At 36.9% G+C, this 15188-nt stretch overlaps 1 protein-coding gene across 1 annotated transcript in view; it reads left to right on the top strand.

Annotated features, from left to right (window-relative positions):
- Positions 1 to 15188, top strand: part of LOC114421959 (guanine nucleotide exchange factor SPIKE 1-like) — a 33351-nt gene that overhangs the window by 9369 nt on the left and 8794 nt on the right. The window contains exons 13-19 of the mRNA XM_028388108.1: positions 6949 to 7018; positions 7508 to 7669; positions 9749 to 9856; positions 10288 to 10325; positions 11218 to 11362; positions 12773 to 12899; positions 14315 to 14508. Of these exons, the coding sequence (XP_028243909.1) occupies positions 6949 to 7018; positions 7508 to 7669; positions 9749 to 9856; positions 10288 to 10325; positions 11218 to 11362; positions 12773 to 12899; positions 14315 to 14508 (844 nt within the window). The remainder of the gene's footprint in view (positions 1 to 6948; positions 7019 to 7507; positions 7670 to 9748; positions 9857 to 10287; positions 10326 to 11217; positions 11363 to 12772; positions 12900 to 14314; positions 14509 to 15188) is intronic.

Below are 15188 nucleotides of genomic sequence, written 5' to 3'. Positions count from 1 at the left end.
TCCCTAAGGGTGGTAATGCCTCTTTTATCGCTCTAATACTCAAAGTGAAAGATCCACAATCTCTCAACGACTTCAGACCTATCTCATTAATTGGCTGTGTCTATAAGATTGTGGCCAAGACACTTGCTAACAGATTGAAGTTGGTAATGCCGGATATCATAGACGAGAGACAATCTGCATTTATAACGGGTAGACACTTGCTGCACGGTGTATTGATAGCCAATGAAGTAGTGGAGGAGGCAAAAAGGAGCCAAAAGTCATGTCTAGTATTTAAAGTTGATTACGAAAAAACATATGACTCTGTTTCATGGAAGTTCTTATCACACATGATGAGCCGGTTGGGATTCTATTCTAAATGGATACAGTGGATCATGGGCTGCCTCACCTCAGCATCGGTCTCCATTCTGGTTAACGGCAGCCCTACTAATGAATTCACTCTGCAAAGAGGCCTTAGGCAAGGGGATCCCCTAGCTCCCTTGCTGTTTAACTTAGTTGTAGAAGGCTTAACAGGCTTGATGAGGGAAGCAGTGGATAAAAAGCTCTTCAACTTTTTAGTGGGCAAGAATAAGGAGCCAGTAAGCATACTACAGTATGCTGATGATACCATTTTCTTCGGGGAGGCTACGATGCAGAATGTGAAGGTCATAAAAATCATCCTCAGATGTTTTGAAATTACATCAGAGCTTAAAATCAACTTTGCAAATCTGACCAATGGAGGAGGGCAGCGGCTGAATTTTTGAATTGTAGTATGCAGTCTATGCCATTTTCATATCTCGGTATACCAATTGGGACAAACCCAAGACATAGTGCGATCTGGGATCCTGTCATTAGGAAGTGTGAGACAAAACTAGCTAGATGGAAACACAAACACGTTTCCTTTGGAGGGAGAGTCACCTTGATCAATTCAGACCTAACAGCGCTTCCAATTTATTTTCTTTCTTTTTTAGGATACCTAGCAAAGTTATTGACAAGCTGATCAACATACAACTTAGATTTTTATGGGGTGAGGGTTTGGAACAAAAGAAGATTGCCTGGGTCAGTTGGGCAATGGTGTGTCTTCCAAAAGACTAAAGGTGGCCTCAGCATAAAAGATTTATGGGTATTTAATACAGCGTTGCTAGCAAAGTGGAGGTGGGTGCTGTTTCACAATCATGGGGAGATGTGTACCAGAATACTCACTTCCAAGTATGGCGGTTGGAGATCCCTTGACGATGCAAGAAGGAGTAGATATTTTTCTCCTTGGTGGAAGGATCTCATGCAGATTAATCAACAGCAGCCAACAGATGTAATTAAAAATCAGATAGAATGGAAGGGTGGGACGCGGAGATAAATTCAGATTTCGGGAGGATACTTGGGCAGGTGATGGTAGACCACTAATGTCAAAATACTCAAGGCTGTACCAGATCTTAAACCAGCAGCAACAACTCATCAGCTGTGTGGGGAGTCAAAAAGATGCAGGGTGGGAGTGGAACTTTAGTTGGAGGAGATCCCTTTTTGAAAACGAAATTGGTATGGCTGCAGAATTTCTTGAGGAGTTAGCACATGTAACAATTCATCAAAACAGGGCAGACTCATGGATATGGAAGGCTGATTCGAGTGGGAACTACTCAACGAAAACTGTATACCAATTACTGGTGGGAGCAATAAGGGGGGTTATTGAAGATCGGACCTTTGTGGAGTTATGGAATCTTAAGATCGGTTGCCAACTAGGACCAATTTGAGAAGTAGACAAGTGGAGATAAATGATTCAAGGTGCCCATTGTGCAACAGCCTGGACGAGGATGCAGCCCACTCATTCTTCCACTGCAATAAAACCCTACCTTTATGGTGAGAATCTTTGTCTTGGGTGAATTCCCACAAAGTCCAAAAGATCATTTTTTGCAACATGTTAACGGGTCTGCTGCTGAAATCAAAGGTAGAAGATGGAAGTGCTGGTGGGTAGTGCTAACATGGACCATTTGGAGGCATCGAAATGGGGTAGTTTTTGAAAACCAATCTTTTGATGGGAGCAAAGTGATGGATGATGCAATATTCTTACTATGGTCATGGCTTAAGGCTATGGAGAAGGATTTCACGCTGCACTTCTGTCACTGGTCCTCCTATCTCAAAGAAGCTTTCTATAATTAGGGAATGATGATAGATGCAGGATTTTCAATAACTTGTGCAGGGCATTTGTAATTTCTACTATGGGTTCAGTCAGGTTCTTAGTATTTGTTGTCTAGCATTCAAAACCTGATGCATACCCATCCTCTATATGTATTTAAGTACCTATGGTACTAATCTATAATATATCTCTTATTTTTGCTGAGAAAAAAAAAACAAAGATTTCGAATGTCCTACAATTACATATTAATCCTTGCAGCTGCCATCCTTTCCTAATTACCCAAAAGCATCTCTCAAATGAGTTGACCAATAGTTAAAATGCATTCCAAAATCTTTCTCCATGTCTTTAAGCCATGATCAGATTAGTAGTACTGCATCATCCAACACTTTATTGCCATTGAAAGATTGGTTTTTAAAAACTATCCCATTTCTATGCTGTCATATGGTCCATGTTAATGCCACCAACCAGCACTTCCATCTAATATCTTTAATTCCATTAGTCGTCCCTCTAATGTGTTGTAAAAAATGGTCCTTCAGATTTCATGGGAAAACACCCACTGTATTCACCCATGACCGTGACTCCCACCATAAGGGGAGTGTTTTGCTGCAATTAAAGAATAGGTGAGCTGCGTCTTCCTCCATATTGTTGCTCAGTGGGCACAGCGTGTCATTGATCTCCACCTGTCTCCTTCTCAAGTTCACCTTCGTTGGTAGTCTTTGTCTAAAGAGCCTCCATGCAAACACTGCTGCTTTGGGTGGCATCTTAAGTTTCTACAGTTCCACAAAAGTCCCATCATCATTTTCCCTCCTTGTTGCTTTCGACAATATCTCTTATGCAGTTTTTGTTGTATAATTCCCACTCGGACCAGGCTTCCATACCCATGAATCTTCTCCATTTTGTTGTATTGTTAGCTGTTCTGATTCCTCTATAAATTCTGCAGCCATTGCAACTTCATTATCAAATAGGGTTCTCCTCCAGTTGAAGTTCCATTCCCAACCTGCTTCGTTATGACTCCCCATGAGGCTGATAGTTTTTTGTTGTTGGTTTGAAATCTGGTACAGATTATGATATTTTGCCATTAGTGGTCTGCCTTTAGCAGTCCATGTGTAATCCCAAAATCTGATCTTGTCTCCACGTCCCACCTTCCATTCTATTTGCTTTTTAAGTTCAATTGTCTCCTGTTGTTGATTGAGCAGCTTAAGATCCTTCCACCAGTGAGAATAATATGTGCTTCTTCTTTCATCGTCTAGGGATCTCCACCTACCATACTTTGAAAGCAAAATTCTGGTCTACATTTTCCCGTTTTTCTAAAATAATTCCCATCTCCACTTTCCAAGCAGCGCTGTGTTAAACGTCCAAAGATCCTTTATACCTAATCCTCCTTTCTCTTTTGGGAGACATACTGTTTCCCAATTGACCCACACAATCTTCCTTTGCTCCATTCCTTCACCCCATAGGAATCTGCGTTGAATGTTGGCCAGCTTCTCTACTATTTTGTTGGGGATCCTGAAAAATGAAAAGAAGTAAATTGGAAGCGCTGTTAGGACTGCATTTATAAGTGTGACTCTCCCTCCAAAAGATATGTGTCTTTGTTTCCATTTAGCTAGTTTTGTCTCACACTTCCTAATGATAGGATCCCACGTCTTGCTACATCTTGGATTTGACCCAATTGGGATTCCAAGATAGGAAAAAGGCATGGACAACGTGCTGCAATTTAAGAACTCAGCAGCCTCCTTCCCCCATTGGTCAGATTTCCAAATTGCCCCAAATCGGCTCTTTGCAAAATTGATTTTGAGTCCTGACATTAATTCAAAACATCTGAGAATCACTTTTATAGCCTTCACATTTTCCATGGTGGCCTCCCCGAAGAAAATGGTGTCATCAGCATATTGTAAAATAATGACTGGCTCCTTGTTTTTCCCCACTAGGAAACTGCTAAAACGCTTTTTGTCCAACTTCTCTCATCAAGACGGTTAGACCTTCAACAGCAATATTAAACAGCAAGGGCGCTTGGGGATCCCCTTGCCTGAGGCCTCTTTGTGGAATAAATTGGTTAGTGGGGCTTCCATTAACCAAAATAGACACCGATGCTGAATGAAGACAGCCCCTAATCCACTGTATCCATTTGGGGCAAAATCCCAATCTCCTCATCATGTATGTTAGGAACTCCCATGAGATAGAATCGTAGGCTTTCTCGTAGTCAACTTTAAACACCAAGCAAGGTTTTTTCCGCCTTTTTGCCTCCTCCACTACTTCATTAGCTATCAATACACCATGCAACATATGCCTTCCCCTTATGAATGCTGTTTGTCTCTCATCTCTGAGTTTGTGTTGCATCTGGCTTGCAATTTGGGCGGATTGCACTGTATCGCTGTTGAAGATTGAGACTTGTGGCGCTTTTTAACAAAGTTTGTTTCTAGGTTATTTGCCGATAGGGTTTGCGACCTGGTATTTTAACCTGAATTGCTTTAGGCCAAGAAACCTAATTACTTAAGCCCAATTTCTATTCCCTCTGCGTCCAAATAATACCGTGCCCCCTTTTCACCCAAAAAATGAAAACTACCGCACTTCCTTTCCCTATAAACAAAAAATTACCGTGCCCCTTAATCCCCTCTTTGTTCTCTTTCACTCACGAAATTATCTTTCTCCTGCTCTGTTTGTATGGACTGCACCCGAGACATTCTTCTCTCATCTCTGTGATTTTGTTTGCAGCACACGCACACCATCTTTGTTATTCTGTTTGCAGTGCTTGCACGCCATTTGTGTGATTTTGTTTGCAGCAGATGCATTCCTTCTTCGTTTATCTGTCTTTTAAGTGTGATATAGTGATTTATGTTACTTTTTTTTTATCAGCAAAGATAGATATTTATATATAAATAACTGAGTACCAGAAGTACTAAAGTACAAATGTTTGATTGGCCATGCTAATGGTTCCAAATCAGACTAAATGGAGTCTAGGTTGGAGCCATAGGCAGGCCACAACATGGTATTAAAAGCTACTGCTAATCTATGTTTTTGTTATTTACTGGTACATAAACCCTGCTCTAAGGTTACTAGACCATTGATTAAAATGCATTGAAAAATCCTTCTCCAAATTCCTCAGCCATGTCCACAATAGGAAAGCTGCCTCATCAATCAATTTGTTGCTATCGAAGGATTCATTGGAAAATATCATCTTATTCCTTCGCTGCCAAATAGTCCAAGTCACAGCCAACCACCAATATTTCCATCTAGTTGCCCTAATCCCATCAACCCCCATCGATCCATGTTGCAGAAAATGCTGCCTTGGGTCTTTCGGGAAAGCTCCAGAATTATTTACCCAAGATAATGTTTCCCACCAAATAGGGATGATTCTACTGCAGTGGAAAAACAAGTGTCCTACTTCCTCTTCCATACTTCTGCAAAATGGACAGCTCCTATCCATGACCTCTATTTGTCTCTTGTGAAGGTTTACTTTAGTAGGCAACCTATCTCTAAGTAGCCTCCAAGCAAACATTGCAAATTTGATTGGCACCTTCAGCTTCCCCAGCTCCTCAAAAGCTCGATACTGGATCCCCTCAACTGCTGCCCCCCTCATTAGATTGTAGGCAGTTTGCGCCGTGTATTGCCCACTTGGATCTGCCTTACACACCCACTCATCTCTTCTATGTATCTGAATAGGCTTCCTTTTGATATCTTTTAGGAAATTAACAGCCATTGGTATCTCATTATCGAACAATGACCTCCTCCATGATAAGTTCCACTCCCACTCCGTTTCCTTATAGCCTCCCATCTGCTGGATTAATTGGTTTTGTTGGCACGAGATTAGAAACAATCTGGGGTATTTTGTTACCAGTGAGACGTCTTCATCTATCCACGCGTCCTCCCAGAATTTGATGCTGTCTCCACATATCATATTTACCCTCTTGGTTTCCTGGATACATATCATATTTACCCTCTTTTTTTTAACCAATCTCCTTATTGCTGCCCATTTCACCCCCTTCCCCAACTCTCTCACATTGTATGTGATAATGTTTATGAGTTATGGCTTCTATTCCCCACTTTCTCTGCCTCTTCCCTGTCTCTCTCCTCCATTGTCATAAATTTCTCCACCATCCTCCCCTGGTCTTCAACTCCAGTTGGCCCCAACTGTTTTGCTAATTCCCATATCTTTGTTGCTTTTTGCTTCTTATTTTCTCCTAAGCCTGTCTACTCCCCTAAGTCCTAGTCTGTTGTTTCTCCTCTACATCTTGCCCCTCCCGACATCTTGTCTCTTTCATATGCACATATATGATTTTATGTGCATATATGTGAATTTCATAAATTTTGTAGGATCTTACGATCCATGTTACGATCTCCTAATATACGATCCATACTCCCCTTCCCGATCTTGAGTAAGATCTCGATTTTGACTACCATGGTAATAATAACAGAAATATGGAAACAAAATCATAACTCAACTGAAATATGGAAACAGAATCATATCTGAACAGGTATTATTTACAATAGTAAAAACAGTCACCTATATTGTATTGGAAATCTTTACAATATCTTTTATGATAATACCTCTCTTGTAGGTCTGGTTTCACTCAAGATGATAATCAATATGTTGTCACCACTGTGATTCTTCATTTATGTTTTCGCCGCTTCCTATTTTCCTTTTCTATAGTAAGAACTAGTTATGTCTTTAAGACTTGGTGCATGTCTGGTTTTGTGTACTTTGGGGCCTAAAAGTTTTCTTTTCTTTCCCCCCAGTTTCCTAGAGAGCTTTTTAAGGAGAAGTTCCCCTAAAAAATTGTTATCAAATATGTACTTATACTCTTAACTTGGTATATGGCAGCTTATGCTTTTGTCGTTTTATACAGGCTGCGGTCAGAAATAAATCTTCCAATTATGAGAGAATTGGTTCCTCATTATCTCCAGGATGCAGGACGGGTATGTGTTTATTACTGTACACCTATACATGTTAATTAACTTTCATCTGTTGCTTTTTCTCCCTTTTCTCTTTGGGTAGTGTGACCCAATGGGTATGTTTGGATGGAGGACGGGAATGTTTACTTAAACTTTCCTCTTGTTTAAGAGTTTTATAAAAAGGAGAAGAAGATGAGAGATCTTCATTTAATTGTTCAAAACCTCTCCGCTCATAACGTTTGAAATTCCCACAATTTTAGAGGATATTAAATATTCAAAGACAGGGAACATAACTTATTAGGGTGCTGCTTAATGCATTAGTAAACTTATAATATAGTTGTCTAATTATTTTAAATTTGTTATGATGGTTACTGGTCTTGTGAATTGTAATGTGATGCATAATATTGTATTGTACTGCACTTGACTTTATGTGGCTCTGGATTGGTTTCTGTTATTATATTTGATCTTTGAACTTAAAGTCATTCTATAATTTGGTCTCTTATTTTACTATAGGAGAGATTGGATTATTTGGAAGATGGGAAAAGTGTCTTCAGATTGCGTTTGCGACTGTGTTCGTCTTTATACCCTATCAATGAACGTATTAGAGATTTCTTTCTTGAATATGACCGGCATACTCTTCGAACAAGTCCACCATGGGGTTCTGAACTTCTGGAGGTATCATTCTTGCCTAGCTTTGTTTTTTTTTTTTTTTTTTTATAATGATTTTGGGTATTGTTGTTAATCTTATCATTTGTTTATTTTGGACTCGTGTAGATATCATTTTATATATGCTGAAGTTCACTGTTGGGGGTTGCTTTTTATTTCCATTCTTGAATGGGAGGGGTTATCATATATCTTTTTGACTCTGCATGTCTATGCATATTTGCGATGTGCTTGTCTTAGAATGTGGGTTTGGGCCTAACTCAACCCCAAAAGCTAGCTCATAGAGTGAGGGTTGTCCCCCACTTATATGTTCTATCTTTGCCTTATCTCTAGCTAATGTGGGACTTGAGTTTTTCCCAACAGCTTGATTATGATGTGTCATTTCCTTTTTTTTTTAATAAAAAAATAGTTTTCAGTTGTGCAAAAGTGAAAAATGGTGTCGGAAACCATAAGTTATCTCTCTGCTTTTCATCATTTTTCACACATATGTTGCTAAGTTGTATTTTTATAGTGAAATACATATCTGTTGCTTTTTTACAGCTCATCTGGGATACACTTATAGATTTGGCTTAAATTTCTTTGATAGGGTAATTAACGGAAAGAAAAAGAGTAAAAAAAAATATCAACTCTTGATGGTATCTCAATTCTCCACTGACCTGCTGTCAGGTGTTCAATAAATATAGCACCTTTCCAAACCTTCCTAATTACACAGGCATAAAATCTGTAAAGCACCCCTTTAATGGATTCTAAAAGCAGTCCAATAAAACAATGAAAAGATGAACATGACTTCCTATCACAAGTTAACGTTTCTCTCTCAGGTCAACCTCACCATCTGAGCATCAAATGTCCCAATGGAGAAGGGAAAAGAAAAAAGATAAATACACTGCCATGGTTTTATTGTCAATAAAAATATTTTATAGAATTGTCTTGTTTTGTTCCATTTGGTTCACCTATTTTTATGGAATGAAGTGCTATCACCTTTTACTATCCATGTTCTTTTTTTTTTAAAATATAATGAACCAAGCATAGGATGGGACTTGTGTTATGTTTTGTACTGTGCACACATCTATCATCTAACACGCCTTCTCACACCAAAGGGCTTAAAACTTGGACAATGCTCATGCCTACTCTTTATATGCTGAAATTCAACCCTTTCTTGCTATAATGGGGTTGGCAGCCACTTGGGGTATGTTCGGATTAAAGTTTCCAAACCTAAGTTTGAATTAAAAGTATGCTAGAAACTTAAGTTTGCTAAAAAAATGAGTTTACATAGTGCAATTTATGTTTGGATATTTTTTCCTCAAAAGTATGTTTGATGAAATAAAACTTGTTTGGATAATACTAATCAAAAGTACTTTTAAATGTGTAATTACTGAAAAGGATATGAAGTTTATAATGTAATATTGAATATAAACTAATAATTATATTGTTTTTTAGTGAAATAACATAATAAAATAAGGGAATGAATTAAGAAATATGCTCTAAATTATATATGCAACAATATTTCAGTCAAATAAAAGGAGTATTAATTTTCATTAAAAGAAGTTACTCAAATTCTCTTAAAAAAAGTTAATCAAATTACCTATGGATAATAAAAGAATGAAAAAAACAAGTGAGTCCCAGTGGTGGCAGCAAGCACTTCATTGCCCGTGATGACATTTTAATTGAAGAGTGGGTAAAATTGGAAGTTAATGTTTTGAATGGAAACTGAAGAATGAAAAACATGTCCTCAGCTGCTTTTGGCCGAAACCCAAGTTACACCAAAACGTAGGTACTGGAATTACTTTCAGGGGTATTCAAACATCTTTCCAAACTGAGTTTAGCCTTTCAAAAGTTTGTTTAAAGTGGACAAATGGAAATCCAAACATGCATTTGGTCATAGAGGTTCTATTATCATGTCAAAGACCAAGTCTTCATAATATATTGTGTAAATTATTTTGGAAAAGTTTTAGGTTTTAGTTATTTTGTAAACAAATTGTTGACTGTCTGATTTTGCATTCTTTTCTGCTTGTTTGTTTATATTGTATACATATTTTTTTTTGGATTTCTTTGTTCAAATGCTTAATTAAGATTCCCTTATTCTGGATACAGGCTATTAATAGTTTGAAGAATGTTGATTCCACTGCTTTACTTCAGTTTCTTCACCCAATTCTTAACATGCTACTTCATCTTATTGGCAATGGTGGAGAAACACTTCAGGTTTGCACATTAGTTAGTTCATTTTCTATCACATTTTTGAAATAAGTGCCTTGGAGCTGTAAAAGACTTGGAGAAAACTGAAAAGGTGTTTGTAAAATGTAGATGAATATTATTCAACCCAATCTGTGAAAGGTTACAACAGAGCCATATATACAGGACTGAACAAAGTCCTAACTAACCTAACAAACTGAGTGCTCAACTAATTATCAGTTAGTTGGAGATGGCAGCTGGCACACTACAAAGCTATGTCTACTGCTTTACATAGAAAATAAAATAAGAATTAAGAGCAGAGTAAAACTACTCTAATAAGCCGCATTTACTGTTATGTTTTTCCTTTACATTTTGGTGGTTTAATTTTCTATCTAGTCTCCTTTAATTGCACATGTGGTTTGCTTCTTACATTATAGTCACCTTTCTACTATTGTTTTCAGGTTGCTGCGTTTCGGGCCATGGTTAATATTGTAACCAGGTATGGCTTTTACCTATACTTGATCCAAGTTGGATAAAAATGTATTTGATGTTTGAAAACAAATTAAGAGGCTGTTTGGTTTGAAAAAAATGTGTCCTGTTTTTCACTGCTAACTGCATAAAATATTATCTTGTTTTCTGTTTTGTAAAGTTAATACATGAAACAGTGAAAAAAATAAAGAAAGTTGTTTTCCCTGTTTCCTTTATAAATCTTTGAAGTCAAAAACAAAATGAAAACAAGGTGACAATTTTGTAATTAAAGTGAAACATGAAAACATTTTCCCAAACCAACAGCCCTTAGTATTTTCATATATAAATCATTCATTTGTTTTAGGAGCACTTGCTCTTTGATTCTGTACTTAGAATTTAGGCTTAACTCATGCCTACAAAACCAGCTTGTAAGATGAGAATTGCCCAAAGGCTTGATAAGGGTGATCACAATTAAGGTGGCTTCCCAACAGAACATCTTTACTCTTTACTGTAGTACTTTATTTGTTATGAGCATTACCTGTGTTTGAAATTCTTAATTTGTACACACCTTTACTTATAGAGGTATTAAGAACTTCCAATTCAGTATCTTGATAAAAGATTCCTTTTTTTTTAAATTGTATGTTGTTAAAACCTCTTGGAAGGACACTCTAAATGGGAGATTTTGGGGCAACCAGGAAGTATACGTTGCTGTGTTATTACTTGTAGTTTCATGGTATTTGTGTCACATCCAATTAGTAAATAGGCATGCCAATCTGCCCGACTCTTGTAACCAGATATGCAAAATGGAAAATAAGAAGGGGTAATAGACATATGACTGATTTTGCAATTGTTGTCTGTTAAATCTTGTTGGAAATTTACTCTTGGAATTTAAAACTATGATTTGTAATGCGAGTTTAATGTAGGGTGCAGCAGGAATCAGTTGATGATGCTGAAAGGAATCATTTCCTAGTCAACTATGTTGATTGTGCCTTTGATGATTTTGGTGGTCGTCAACCGCCTGTATATCCTGGACTGTCCACTGTTTGGGGAAGCTTGGCACGAAGTAAGGTACTGGCAAGTTCATTATCATTTGTTTATTACTCTACCCCTTGTTTGTTGTAATAATGACAACCATCACTTCTGTCTTGTTTTTCATTATGCTTTAGAAATAAGCTATTTGTTCATGTGCATGCATATGCTAATTTGGTTTGTTAGGGCTTCAACTCCAAGTTCTCAAGTTTCCAGATATTGTTTTTATGCACCAAGCACTTAATATTATTTGGTTATAGAGGTTACTGTCAGGTCTGCTGTTTTCTGTATGTGCAGCTTCTCTTTTACAGGTTACATAATGTATATGTCCATCTTATCCTTTTTTGGTTCTTTACATTGAACCAAAGACTTTTGTTCTCCAACCAATAATTAACATTATTGGTGTAATCAGTTTATAACAGCTGTCACTGAAGATTTAGATTGTAGTCATAACCAAGAGAAAGAAGAGATTTGAATTATTATCTGAATTATCACACAAAAATCAGTAAATTCTTCCCAGTAAGTTGAATTTTGTTTATAACTATTTTTTCAAGAATGTCTTAAACTATGGATGAAGTGGCTGATAGGGACTTGGGTGTTATGGGGTGCCTAAGTCTCACGGTGAGTAGTATGGGATGCTTGGTGCAGTGCTTAAGTGGCTTGGTTCTCTCCCCTTGACAACTAACTTTTTAAGGGAGCGGCTTGGTTCTCTCCCATTGGTTCCTGGGTGCATATCATTGGTATTAGAGCTTGTTGCCTGTGTCTTGGAGAGAACTACCTGTGGAGGGGCTGACCTGAAAGGCAGACTTAAGCGTTGTAGAGTACAGCCACCGGGATGAAAACTCTTCAAAGGTGTTGCTATGATAGGGATGTGGTATGGCCCTGATTGTTTGAAAATTTATAAATGACATGATGTAGTTTTCTTTAGTAGTGACTCCGTGCAGCTTCAAGTCACACTACTCTCATGAGAGTGTGGTTACCCTAATGTACAAAAAAGTGGAAAATCTCTTCAAAGGGTACTGTAGCTGTATGGGGTACCTTAGTCCTACATTGAGTAGTATGAGATGCTTGGTGGAGTATTTAAGTTGCTTGGTTCTCCTCCCTTGACACAGCTAGCTTTTAAGGAAGGGTTCCCAAGTACATGGGTGCTTATTAGTGGCATGCATATAAATAAAATATTTAAATTACTGAGTTAGCCATCCCTAGTTTTCCTTTTCAACAATTAAACTAACCTTGCGTACATGATACACGTACTTTGTTACTGTTATATTCAAGATGTGCTTCCTAATTTTGACTTCCTTGTTTGTTTTACTTTTGGATTTTGGATGAATTTCATGCTATTGAGTGATATTAACAAACAAAACAAGTTAATTAGCATTAGCAGGATTTCTCAAATGTATGCTACTTTTCATCCTTCAGGTTAGTAAATAAAAAGGGTTTATTTTGCAGGCCAAAGGGTATCGTGTTGGACCTGTGTACGATGATGTTTTGGCTATGGCATGGTTTTTCCTGGAGCTAATTGTTAAATCAATGGCATTGGAGAAGACTCGTCTCTTTTATCACAGCCTTCCAATAGGTACCTTTAAAAGCTTATGATCTGATCATGCATGTCCTCTTACAAAATTTTAATCCTTTTCAATTCTCCACATAATTCATTAATATTTGCTATCCTGTTATGAAGAGTATTGGTATAATTAGAGCTGGGGAAATGAGCATAAGTTTATGGACTAGATCACTGAAACCTGGCTTTAAAAATTGTTTGGCTTTCTCATTGTCTGGATTGTTTGAAATTTAAAAGCAGTAAACCAGGCCAGACCTGTTTAGCACATGTATTAAATTGGTTAGGGTATGAAATATGTGTGTGTGTAGGAGTGTAACTTTATCAATTGTTACACCATTCAATAATTTTTAATCGGATGATTTTATGTCAAAACTTTGTTGGATAAGTTTCTTTCACAAAGATTATATTTACAAAATTTCTTTTAATTCAAAACTATTTGGTTCCTCATTCATGTACATTAAAATTAATGTAATATCTACTTTTAAAACATGTACCAATATGACTTGTTTGATCTTTTTATTGCTGTTCAATTTTGACAAAATTCGATAAAAACAATCAAGGTAATATAGTTATCATTCACTGGTTGGATCAATAAAATTCACATTCTATATAAAGTGATTTTTGGTGTAAGTTTCACCAATGTAATTTGATCCCTCATCCCTCTCTCTCTCTCTCTCTCATACATATATTTATATGAGAAAATATAAAAGTTTGGGTTTTAGGTATTTTTTCATAATTTCAAGCCTTTTATGCGAGGTGGGGTTTAGCTAGATGGATCAAATGTTGCACTGTGTTGTGTCAAAAACCAAATCTTTAGACATCCCATTTAGATTTAAGGCCTTTTTTAATAGTTTCACTTAGATTGGTCTTCCTCTACCTCTATCTATTTGGTCATCCTTCATCTGAGCATCTCTTCCTATGATCCCATTATGAAGCTTACATAAGTATTGATTTTGAGAATTAATATAATATATTTGTTTGGAATCACTTTTTTATTTTATTATACTTCTGTTTCCACTCTATATGTCCATATTTGTTTTTCTTGGCACCCTCTTGAGGTTAGCCAACCTTTGAAAACAGGGGTCTACATGTACCTGTCCAGCCATGTGTTTTGTGGGCCCATGGTCAAACACCTTTTCATAGTGCCTTTTGCCATAAAATGGACTTACCATAGAAAAGGGACCATCCTCATTTAACTTTAACAGTTACAGTTGTGCAAGTTAACAGTTTAGTACTATCTATACTTTGGTTGTCCCCATTACTGTTTGTGTATCTGATTCACTGGAGAAGTTGTCTTTAATTTTTTTTGGTTGTATTTGAAAGTAAAATTAATGACATCAAAATTTAGCACTGCACTACTTACTCTCGTAATTGGCTTAGATTCTGGCTTGAATTTTGATTTTATTCTTTCTTTCTTTTGTGTTGAAAAGGTGAAGATATCCCTCCAATGCAGTTGAAGGATGGGGTATTCAGATGTATATTGCAGTTGTATGATTGCCTTCTTACTGAGGTGCATGAGCGCTGTAAGAAGGGTTTAAGCCTGGCAAAACGCTTGAACAGTAGTTTGGCCTTCTTTTGTTATGATCTTCTATCCATTATTGAGCCACGGCAAATTTTTGAGTTGGTATGTTATTTATGCTTTTCCTCCATGTTTCTATATATTTGGATGCTATTTTAAGAATAGCTTATGCGTATCAACTATAAAACAAGACTTTCTATTTGTAACCACCAAATGATGTTTCTTTTTCTGTCGGTGTCTGTACACGGTCTTGAAATATTTAACTTATGCTAATTGCTAATTTACATGAAAGTTATTTGATTGTTTTATGGATCAATTAGTGTTTTTGACCATTGTTGTTAAAATCTCATGATTTGTGATTCGAATGGCACAAATTGGTTCAATTTTGTTTTTTTGGCAAACCAGCATATCTTGTTATGAATCAAAGATTGCTTTGGATCGTGTGATACATGCATGAATCAATGTGAGAAAGACTGTCCAGAATTTGTTATGGCCAACTGAAAGGTGAAGAAAAGACTGTTGTTGAAAATTAATATAAGGTGAATGATTGGAAGATACAGAAGATTTGTTAGAAAATCTGCTTCAGTCTTTTTTCAATAATAGTATAGTTATCGTGTAGTTTCTAAATTCCTTGATTGGGATGTTGTTAGATATTCAAGGTGAATGGGCTAGTTATCCTACTACTAGTAAATGATCTACCTTTGGAGTATTGTGTTCTTATTGGGGGTAACTTAATATCCTGAAAAGGGTTGCTAGATCATGTTCTGGAGTGCAATTTGCACATT

This window comes from Glycine soja, chromosome 8 (assembly GCF_004193775.1).
Source record: "Glycine soja cultivar W05 chromosome 8, ASM419377v2, whole genome shotgun sequence".
NCBI classification, from domain to species: domain Eukaryota; kingdom Viridiplantae; phylum Streptophyta; class Magnoliopsida; order Fabales; family Fabaceae; genus Glycine; species Glycine soja.
The sequence above is the reverse complement of the archived record's forward strand: the minus strand, read 5'-3'. Positions and strand labels throughout refer to the sequence as shown.